Source organism: Merops nubicus, unplaced genomic scaffold, assembly GCF_000691845.1.
Source record: "Merops nubicus isolate BGI_N331 unplaced genomic scaffold, ASM69184v1 scaffold51840, whole genome shotgun sequence".
Classification (NCBI taxonomy): domain Eukaryota; kingdom Metazoa; phylum Chordata; class Aves; order Coraciiformes; family Meropidae; genus Merops; species Merops nubicus.
The window spans coordinates 3915-15543 of record NW_008583229.1 but is presented as its reverse complement, the minus strand read 5'-3'; the positions used below and the strand labels follow the sequence as shown (position 1 = coordinate 15543).

Here is an 11629-nt window from a genome sequence, read left to right as displayed (position 1 = left end):
CGGCGCGCAGGAGGGGCGCGGCCCCGGTCTAGGGCAGGGCGGCTTGCGCGGCCGGTTCCCCAGAACAAGGCCTGGGAAGTTAACGCAGCGTAACTCCGTCGTCGTTAAAACGCAGCTAGCAGACGTAAGAATTTTCAAGAGTAGCCCGTGGCCTGCGACGGCCGTGCCCCTGAGCACAGAAGCTTGGCAATCGCCATTTCCTTGCCGGGGAGTCGTTACTTAGACGAGGGCTTTGACAAACTGAGGCACGTCAGGAATCTAACCTTCAAATGAGCCTAAAAATGCTGCCGTTTCCAAACCTGTTGGGCAGACAATTTTTGGTTTAAATATCCTCCCAAAAGAGGCACAAAAAGACAGAGAAACCATTTTGTTCACCCTCGTGTTGCTATGGGTTCCTGTTTCCTCACAGCTGCAGTCATCTTCAGACCGTCATTTGCCCCTACCCTCAACAGCCAAATGCCCACCGTGACACAATGTGCATGTCCCTGCCCCTTTGCACGGTGAGAGTTCTGCAGGTCACGGTGGGAGGAAGATGCCATGCTGGCAACTCTTCTGCCAGCCATGGCACAATTGTTTCCATCAGGCTAGGCAACTCTTCCAGTTTAATAACTTCACGTGTTCCCGCCCAATTCTCATGAGAAATATGATGAGCACACACTTGTCCTTAATTTGTTTCTTTCATTCATAGAATCATAGAATGTCTGGGCTGGAAGGGACCTCCAAAGGTCAACTAGTCCAACCCCCCTGCAATAAGCAGGGACATCTCAAACCAGATCAAGCTACTCAAAGCTTCATCTAGCTTGATCTTGAATGTCCCCAGGGATGGGGCCTCCACCACCTGTCTGGACAACCTATTCCAGGGATCTATCACCTTCATACTGAAGAACTTTTTCCTAACGTCTAACCTAAATCTGCCCTTTTCTAGCTTAAAGCCATTACCCCTCATCCTGTCACCACAAACCTTTGTGAATAGTCCCTCCCCTGCTTTCTTGTAGGCCCCTTTCAGGTACTGGAAGATCGCTGTAAGGTCCCCCCAGAGCCTCCTCTTCTCCAGGCTGAACAGCCCCAACTCCCTCAGTGTGTCCTCACAGCAGAGCTGCTCCAGCCCTCCCAGCATTGCTGTGGCTCTCTGCTGAACACGTTCCAACAGCTCCACGTCCTTCTTGTTCTGGGGGCTCCAGAGCTGGACACAGACTCCAGGTGAGGTCTCCCCAGGGCAGAGCAGAGGGGCAGGATCACCTCTCTCCATCTGCTGCCCACGCTGCTTTGAATGCAGCCCAGGATTCGATTGGCCTTTTGGGCTGCTGCTGCGCACTGGTGGCTCACGTCCAGCTTCTCATTTACTGGTACCCCCAAGTCTTTCTCCAGTGGACTGCTTCCTGACATCTCCTCTCCCAGCCTGCGTTGGTAACGTCGGTTGCCAATTCACCTTCAGGCTACTTGCTGCTTTGCTGTAGGGCTGCAGCTGTGTCCTGACCTTCTGTCCCCCAGGGCAGAGAGGTCATCCCTGGCACAGAGCTCCCTTGCCAGCCTCTCTCCCACCTGATGCGGCCCTCTTTGTTTTTAAAGCTGTTTCAAGCATAGCAGGAGGAAAGGGAACCTCAAAAGACAGGTGTGGTGCCCTCAAATGCCAGGACAGAGGATAAACTGCATCTCACTTTTTTGCCTTCTAGTTGGTCGAGAGGTGCAGCAGTTACACCTGGAGAAGAGTCGACACCCCATGCCCGTGGTCGCAGGCACACATTGGGCTTGACCTTGGTTCTCTGACACCTGCTGCTCTGGCCCTGCTGCGCAGGGACGGGCATTTTATCTCAACTCTTCACAGGGCTAAGCATCACGCTTCACAATATGTACAGAAAATAGCATGCTCCGACCTTAAAAGAACAAATGACAACAGAAATTAACAGATTAGTAAACGTGACTAATATCTGTCAGCAGCACATGCTTCGCAAAGCTTCAGTCGTGGTATCAGCACATCAGACAAATGGAAAGCACTGGAGGTGAGAACATCCAGGAGGCAGAAGCGATCCGGCTTTTCTCACGGGGAGCTTGACAAGTCGGTGCAGTGTCACGCTGGACAGCAGATGTGGTTTTTTGTCACATAGTTACATGGAACAGAGCAACTTCATACATGGGTAGTGAATTTTATCATCCTTACATAAAGCTAAATAATTTTCCATTATCAGAATACCTTGGTCAAGTTAATGAAATGTTACGTTGCTGACAAAACCAGAACGGTTCTCTGGTCAGAGTGTGTACCCCAGGCAGAAACCAGAGTTCAGACAGGAATTCCTACATACAGACATCAAAACAATCTTCAAACACCTAGCACTGAATTTTGCAATGGTTTTCTTCCGTAGTCAGTTCTTAGCTGCCTGTGAGGGGACATTATTTTTCATTTAAATTTCCATTGTCTCCATTTATTTTTTTCCTATGCTCTTTGCTCTCAGTATCACCTTTCTCACATTGTATGTTACAGCACCACAGGGATCCCCTAGGTCATGTCTGTATGGTAGCGGTCATTTCCTTAGCGTAGTATGTCCTCACAAGTGAAACCATTTGTGTCTTGCTTTGGAGTAGGCTCCCTGAACCCCTGGCATTCCCCTGCTGCATCTGAGGTCTGAGCTTGCAGCCTGGGAGGTGCTTCCAGCCTACCGTTCACCGTAGCCACATCCTGCAGATTGTCCCTCTGACCCAAGACATTGGGCAGCCTCAGTGTCACCTACAGACTCACAGTACCTCACTTTGCATGGTACTTCTGCTCTGCTCACGGGGTAGTTGTGGTGACCCAGTCTTTGTTGAAAGTTATAAGCTGTCTCACAGACAGAGCTGGTCCCAAACACCCTCTGCCGTGGAGAGCGGCACCCTCACTGCTAGCCCTTAAAGGAAGTGCCTGATGCTGAGCACTCCACCCTCTAGTTCTAGCTGAATGAAAACATCCTTCCTAACCTCTTTGTCTCCCAGACACAGCCGTACCCTGCTTCTCACCTCACCCCACAGCCCTGGCAGCACACGGCCTTGGGACAACAAAGCCACGTAGGCTGCTTTTCAGTCAGCTCTCCTTCCATGAGGGGGGGGTACGCGAGGCACAGCATAAGCAGCTCCCCATGCCCCCCTTCCAGCTTTGCTGCTCTCCATCCTCTCACTTTTGGGAGAAGGGTTGCCCAGAGGGTGATATGTTGGGTGGGCACATGCAGGTCCACACAAAAGATTCTCAGGGCAGTGAGGAGACAGCGACAGCCTCAGGGCAGCAGGTCCCTGGCAAGTTGAGATCAGGAGGCTTCTGCTAAGATGCACAAGGAGTGGATGAAATCAAAGAGCGCTCACCAGAATAACTCTGCCACCCTTCTTCACTCACCTGAGTCCCACCAAATTCCTTTGGCAGTATGGAGGCTTTGGTGCAGCTGCCCTAGACAAGAGCAGGAGGGACACTGCACTCATCAAACCACCTTGGCTCCTCGCAGAGGAAAACCTTCCTGCCAAAATGCCAGCTGCAATGCCATCCTATCCTGCTGGCCCAGCCTGGGGCTTTCACATTGTCTATCTGCAGCTATGACATCACTGGACAAAACGCCCATTTGCCTGAGCAGAGGAAGTCTTAATTTTCCACCTTTATTATGCACAAGACAGTGCAGAAAGGTTCGCAATCAAGGAGCTTTGTGGTGTGTTGTACAGCAAACCAACCTCTGCTAGCCAGCACCCTTGCTTATGCTTGTGGAGCGGCCGCTGAGGCCACACTTTCCTGTGCACGCCCATGCATATCCCTCTGAGCCAAGGTGAGGGGTGAAGCAATGGGCAAAGGAGCAGAAGTCCACAGGTTGCTGGGGTTAAAGCAGCCGGGAGGTCACTGAGGCAGAGGGCAATGGTCATACAGACCAGACTCATCCATTTCATCTCAGGTGTCTTCAATGTCTTGCGCCACTCCACACAAGTGCCTGGATCTAGAGAGATGTCTGGAAAGGATCTCCCTCGGGGCAAAGCTTTCCAAAGTCTTTCAGACCACCTAGGATGGGGATGATGGGGATGGCTGTGGGCCAGAGCCCTGGAGGTTTCCAGGGAAGACCTATGGACATTCCAGATCTTCTCTCATACAGACCAAAGAAATGCAAGTTCTTCAAACTGTACTTTAAAAATCAGCATACAGGAGGGAAAAAAAAAAAAAAAAAAAAAAAAGAGAGATCTAGATGCTAATCTTTACATCAGTTAGGTCACTCTATGCCTGGAGATCATTTGCCTTGCAAATACTCTGTTGTTACATGCTGGGTCCCTCCCTACTCACTTAAATGATTAACTCCACCCCAAAAAAGAACTTTTGCTGAAACTGCTGGAGGAGAGGTGAATTCTACCCCTGAAACCATGGGTCCTGTCAGCTATTCGTCAGAGACCTATGACTTGGTGAGTGGGACCTGGCTGTGCTTGATAACAGGGAGAGCAGCTAGAGCTTGGGAGGGCCAAAAGACCTGGGTTCTATCTGTCTGTCTTCTCATCCTCCTGTTAGCAGAGAGAGAGGGCTTAAGTGATTTCTTACGTCGGTGCAATCAGCCCTTGCATCACTTAAGTCCGGACTTGACCGACAAGGGGACTGTAAGTGGACAGTGCAGCGCTTGCAGCCTGCAGCCACTGTGGCCCAAGGGTGCCAAGTGCCTTAGGGACAGCTGCCTAAATACCGGGCCCTCACGCGCAGGTGTTCTGGCAAGCGCGAAGCCTGAGCACCACCCGTGCATGGGGATAAAGACAGCGCTGGGCGCCCAGGTGCCAGGCGGCTCACCAGGAGAGTCATGTTGCTGCAGCCCCATCTCATGCTGCCAGCCCGTCCCAGTCTCTGTTCCCTGCTGTCCCACTCTCCGCATGGCCATTGACACAACGTGGGCTTAAAACACTCGTTCTGAGTTAGCCGCGTTTTGCACCAGTTTTCGGTGGTATAAAGGACTGTGCACGCAGTGGGCAAAGCCCTTGAAATCTTGCCTAGTTTATTTGCATGTCAGGAATATCCAAGCAAACGCAATGCTATCTCTGCACGCGTGAAAACCCTCGGCACAACCATACCCGCTCCTACCCCTGCTTGCTGGCTCCAAGAACATGCTGCCGTGGACTCTGCTGAAAAGGCAATGCAGTATATTTGCAAGAGGGGGATTTTTAAAAGGGGAAGATAAATTGCAAGTACTTCTGATAGGGAACGATGACACTGTGCATTCTGCCCCGTAAGTTCTCTCCCCTGCGTGTGCAAGTGAAAGACAGCAGCTGCACTTTTTAGAGTATGTTGCGCTATCCAAGGGGAAGTCCACAGCAGTGCTGTCGCTAGCCTGGTTTTCAAATGTTGCAGCTCAGAATTTATTTTTTAACGCAGTGTCTCTCTGCAGCAGACCTCAGTTTTGGTTAGCTTTTCTAAGAACCTAAACTAACACGGTGGCCATTCCTTTAGAACTTTTTGCAGAAGACATCTGCTGAAGTTCAATGGCAGTGCTAATGCCAGCCGAGAGGTTAAAACCAAACTCAAAACTTTCTTGTTTCTATGCTGGTTCATTCCTCCAGCTGAAGTCTCCATTGGAAATCTGTCTCACTACCAGAAAACCAGTGAAACTGAAGCGTGCCAGCCACCCACCTGCAGCATGTCACACGCTATTAACAAGCAGCTGCTTGTGGCAAAACTGCATCGCTTTTAACACAGGGTGATTAAGGAGCACTGGGATCTGTTACTGGTACACAATACTTTCCAGAAACTTAGCTTAGCAATTTTACCTCTGCTGTGAATTTTTTTAAGCTGTAAAGGAAACCTTGTCTGTGGAAGTAAACTTGGCTTTGGGACTGAGCACCGACAGTCAGGTGCAAGAACTGACTTTCCTCAGACTTCTCACAGTCAGGAGTTTGACACGCGTGTCCCACCTCTGTCTCCTGGGATGTTCCCAGGGTTTGGCTCCCTCTCTGGAACAGGTCACAGATCTCACACGAGCAATGCCACATTTGCTTTGGTGGTCCATGTGTTGCTTTACTTAGTGTTTGGTGCTCATAGCATCAACCTACCCACAGATATTTGCAAGAAAGGCTTCAACAGTGCCCTGTCAAAGCAACAACAAAAACTTTGCCCTGTGCACTCACCAGAGAGGATCGCTTGACCAACTGAGCAGATGTGGAAGGAAAACCAATGATAAGATTTGCACCAAAAGGGCATTTATCTTAGTCTTGCCCAGCAAATGCAGTGAGAGGCTCACCTAAACTTTGACACTGTACAGGACTGCTCAGCTCTGTAGCCTTGTGGAAAAGTAATGTGCCGAAAGCAATAACCCCATTTCTCTGTGGCAAGAAAGCTTTGCCCACTTAACCTTCCTCAACTTCAGACTAGAGAAACAAAATCATAGTTGCAGAAAACCTACCAAGATCCCCACCAGGTCCCCTGAGCTGCTGCAGGCCAGTTTTCGTTGTAACAGGACCAACACAACTCAAGAGCCATGAAGGCACCTGCTCTACAGGAACGTGGCATTTCCATGGGCTTTTTCTCTTAGTCATGTTTCCCTATTTCAGCACCCAGAGAGGGGCTGAGCAGCAGCTCTGTTGGTAACTTGCACCAATGTGGGTGATTGAAGGCTTTGGGAATGAAATGTATTTCTCTTGGTCTCAGCACAGGTTAGAAGGGAACAAGACACCTGGAAAATCTCTAAAGGTGCACAAGCTGCTTTTCTTCTGCAATCAAATATTTTGATTGCTACTTATTGTGGGGAACTGAGAAAAGCAGCTGACATGCAGAGACCAGAATATTTCTGAGATGTGGGTGAGAGTGGAAAAGGGATCCCTGAACAAAGAGCATCGAGGAGTGGGCTTCCCAGGCATGCACTTGACCGCCCAGTTACAGAAAAAGACACAACTTAATTGCTTACCCCCAAATCTGGCTGTAATTGTATTGCAGGAGACCTGTACAAAGGTCCCCCTGTGCACGCACCATTGACTTCTTCCAGATCAGGCAGCCACTCACTTCCAGTCCTAGAAATGGGAATCACAGCAGAGTCCCCAGAAGTCTTGGCTTATCACATACAGCGGATCTCCTGCAGATCTAGTCCCTGCCCTTCCTGTTTCAGCCTGGACTCTGACTTTTTATCCTCTTTTATTTGTCTCCAACTCATCTCTGTCTGCTCCCACCCACACTCTGTGCTCTGTTCAGAGGTGCATGAGAGGACGCCTCAGACACAGCTCAGCACACGCTTCCCCTGCCCGCAGTGAGTGGCTTACAGTAAGAGCCCTACCTGCCATCTTATCAGCAATCAGATGGTGTCCGATAGTGGCACAACCTCCGCACCTCCAGCTCCAAATGCAGGGTGATGCTGGAAACCGTTCAGCAGCCGAAGCCATTGAACACCGTGCAGGCTACCATCCGCTCTCATCAATGGCACTGGCACGGCTCCTGGCAGTGCTCCGACGCTCTGGCCCGCAAACCCAGCCATTTCCCATGATTTCCTTTTTCCCTTGGACGCTGGAACCTTCCAGCCTGTCCCCACTGAATTTTCCCACTCTGACACATATTCCCTTTGGAGTTTTCAGTGTGATCACCCATATGGCTCAAGCAGACTGGCTGGTCATTGTACCAAATAGCAAAGGTTTTCAGTCTTGGTTTTCTTGGGGGGGACATTCAATGAATCTGGCCTTGGCCAAGATGTCACGGGTTTCTGTGTGCATTGGTAACTCCTGACACAGGCTCTGGGTACAGACTAGGCAGGAAATATTTTCAGTCCCAGGGAGAAAACAAACTGGGAGGGATTTCTAAAGGCTTTTGTCTTTAACATTAATCTCTAGTATCATACACTAAATGGGAAAAAGAATTGTTCTTTGGCAATACGAATGCGTCTCACTAAAGGCTTGCAGCCACATCATTACATTAGGGGAATACAGTCTTACGCATTTGAGGTTTTGGGCAGGGAGAAGGACTCCCAGCCCTCAGGAGGACCCACTCTTACCCACTTGGGAGCAAGCACCGTGGTATCACAGCACAGCAGCAGCACCGCTTGGTGCAGAAAAGTGGGGAATGGGACAGTGGCAAGACCAAGAGTAACTTGGGTCAGATCAAAATCTGCCTGGCTCAACTCTCTTTCTGGCTGTAGCCAAAGGTAGAGGCCTGAGGAAGAGGGCAAGAGCTGGGCAAACCTATTCCATACTTCCTTCAAGGGCTCGTTCACCCTCCTGCTATCTGGCACTTGGGGACCGCCTTAGACAGCTGCCTGCTCTGCACATTCGGTAACGCTCTGTAGAATTCTTCCCCACCACCATGCCTGGGCTCCCCCAGAGCCGGGCAGATGGTTTCAGCAGCGCAGCAGTTCAAGACGAGCGCTGCCCCTGCAAAGTCACCTCTTTACCCCACAGTCACGTGCAGAGGCACCCGGCGCGTCACCCTGAGGAGCTGGCCCGGGAGCCAAGAAACAGAAATCACCCTTCTCTAGCTAGGCACAACACAAGATTTGATGCTGGTCGTGGTCATGGCTTTGCAGCATGTAGGGGGAGCAAAAAAAACCCAAATTAGCTCTAAAACTGTTCAAAGCAGGGCTAGTATTTTTAGGTGGGAACTTTGGCTGAGGAGGGAAGGAACAGCAGGTGCAAGCGGCTACAGCTGGCAGTGAAAGGTATGAAAGCAGCGAGCAGAGACTTCCGCTGTGGTTGACACCGAAGTCTCAGCGCTGGTCTCCAGAGAGCGTGTGGGTGGGGGAGCAGGTAACTGCTGCAGAGCTCTTCCCACTTGTCACTAACTTCTCAGCTTGCCACAGGCCTCTTGTGCCGCTCTCTTTTCACGCTTGTCTGCATCCGAGCCCTTTGCTTTTGCGAACGCCCAGCTTCTGCAAGGTGCCAAGGCAAGCCTGGCCGGAGCGTGCCCACTCTCTGGGTGGCTCATCCCGAGCATGACATCAGCTCCCCAGCACTTGGGACTTGACCACAGTCTCAGCCCAAAGAAAGGCTGCTCACCTGGCAAGGAGCTACAGTGGGCCAAGTGTGAACCACATCTGTGGTGGCTCTATCACACTTTCCTTACCAGGTATCAGCCCAAAGGCTGAGTGGTGTTTTCAGATTCCCTTTTCTGCTCGGACTGCAATTCATTCAGAACCACAGAGTTTACCAACAGAGCAGATTCCTCCCTCCAGCATCCATCCCCGTAGCTATGGCACAGCAGCACCTCAGAGGCCTTCCTCCAGCCGTGTGTGAGCACCCACCCCACACCTTTCTCTGAGCACATGGAAAGCAATCTCAAGCATGGCCACTGCAGTCCCCATCTCACCTTGCTTTGGCCCAAGCAGCTCCCAGGTCTCCAAGGAGAGGCAGAAGATGAAAGGATCAGTGCACATAACTTGAGGTACAGATGTGCCCTGTGCTGAATCTCACCACCTTTGCTCCTGACAGCAAACAGGACAGGGGCAGTCTGTGTCAGAAATAAGTGGGAAAATCAGGAAAGCTAGCAGAGGAGGATTCTCTGCTGTGTGAGGAGCCAAAAACCACCAGCAGGTAATTCAGCAAGAACCAGAGAATAAAAACGCTCATCTGTCTGGACACCAGAACGTCCCCAAAATACACCAGTTAAAGATTACAGAGTGAGCAGCCCTTGCTATCACAAATCAGGACAACCCTCTCCATATGCTGCTGTGCCTCCTGGCACCAGAAGGGCCTCGCAGTTCTCCCACTGCAGACAGGCAGGTGGGCTGTGGGATGGGGGAATGCTTAGCTGCAGGTCTGCCAGGTGCAGCTGAGGGACTGGGTTCTCATGTTCAGAAACTCCCGGTAACCAGACTCTCTCTGTTCCCCAGAGCCAGGTGGAGCTGAGCGGTTACTACGAAGCTGAGAACACCACCCCTTCTTTGGAGGGCTACTTTTGCTTCAACCCAGCCTCATCTGTGGTTGGCGACCAGAGAGACCCCTTCAGAAAGGTCTTCATGCCCCTCATCTATCTGCTAATGTTCGTGTTGGGGAGCATGGGCAATGCCCTCGTCCTAGTCATTTTAGAGAGGTTCAAGCGGTCTCGCACGACTACAGAAAACTTCCTTTTCCACCTCACCCTGGCCAACCTGGCACTGTTGCTCACCTTCCCCTTCAGCGTGGTGGAGAGCTTGGCTGGGTGGGTATTTGGGAAGTTCCTCTGCAAGCTCCTCAGTGCTGTCCACAAGATCAATTTCTACTGCAGTAGCATGCTGCTGGGGTGCATTGCAGTGGACCGCTACTTGGCCATTATCTACGCAATCCACACCTACCGCAAACGCAGAGCTCGCTCCATCCACCTCACCTGCACAGCTGTCTGGCTCTGCTCGCTGCTTTTGACCTTACCTGATCTCATCTTCATGGAAGTCTGGACTGACGACAGCAACCGCAGCATTTGCTATTTTCCGGAGGTCGGAATCGATGGCAACAATGCCTGGCTGGCAACCCGCTTCCTCTACCACACTGTGGGCTTCTTTGTGCCTCTGCTGGTCATGTGTTACTGCTACACGGCCGTGGTCCGGGCTCTGTGTCAGTCCCAGCGCCTGCAGCGGCAAAAAGCTGTCCGTGTGGCCATCCTCGTCACAGGGGTCTTCTTGCTCTGCTGGAGCCCATACCACATTGTCATCTTCCTGAACACTCTTACTAAGCTAGAAGCCTTCACCAAGAACTGCCTCTTGGAAGACCAGCTGGACACGGCCATCATGGTGACAGAGGCTATTGGCTTCACACACTGCTGCCTCAACCCCATCCTCTACGCCTTCATTGGAGTCAAGTTCCGTAATGACTTCTTCCGGATCCTGCAGGAGCTTGGCTGCATAAGCCAGGAGACCCTGCAGGACATCCTGGAAGTGGCGAGGAAGGGCAGAGGGATCGAGTCTGACAATACCACCTCTATCTCCACTTTCTAGCTGGGAAAGGCTGCCTGAAGGGCAGAACCGGCCTGGGGCTTGCCTTCCCAGTGGTGCACGTGTGGCCTCAGTCCTAAGTTTCACAAGCCTCCCCACCACTTCCTCAACTCCTCAGGAAACTGAGGTCTGATAGCCACCAAACACCCAAATTCCACCAGACACTTTCTGTGGCCCCTCTTAGTTCTCATACCTGTAGAAATCTGCCTGGTAAGCATGGGCTGTCTGATGGTCGCTCTGGCAGTGCTGGATGACCCTGAGCGGGTTGAACCTGAGGTTTCCGCATCTCCCTTGAAAGACTGACAACAGTGGTCCTGTGCACAGGGCCAGGCAAGAGACTGGGTGCCAGGGGCATGGAAAAAATGTGCAGCCAAGTAAACGTGGAGTGGTGTCAGCGAGTGAGGGCCGAGGACAAAAACTAAGCAGGTCGCCATATGTCACCAGCTCACATAGGTAGAGAAATACTCAAAGAAATCAGTGGGACTCATTTGCCACAGCAACTGGAATAAGAAATGGAGGTAGGAACTGTAGGGGGTGCAGAGCTTGCTCCAACAGCCTGGGCACTTAGGTGCCAGACGGTCTCTGGCTGCAACAGGACTCCTCCTGCTGCGTGACATCCCCCCACCAGCCATGACACATTGATCTTCCTGACTCGGCTTGTGCCAGGAGGTCCTGCCGCAGACTAAGATCTAACTGTCAGAAATTCCTTTCCTGACACCAGCCACATCCTTTCCTGCGCTTTTGATCCGTCTTACTGCTGTTAAGAGCTCCAGTGAGTGACG

General features: G+C 51.5%; 1 protein-coding gene across 1 annotated transcript; it reads left to right on the top strand.

Moving 5' to 3' along the window:
- Positions 1-4295: 4295 nt before the first annotated feature.
- Positions 4296-10850, top strand: CXCR5 (chemokine (C-X-C motif) receptor 5). Its single transcript, XM_008939817.1, has 2 exons — positions 4296-4395; positions 9774-10850. Exons 1-2 carry the CDS (start codon positions 4357-4359, stop codon positions 10848-10850), a joined length of 1116 nt encoding a protein of 371 aa, XP_008938065.1. The 5' UTR covers positions 4296-4356.
- The last annotated feature ends 779 nt before the right edge of the window (positions 10851-11629 follow it).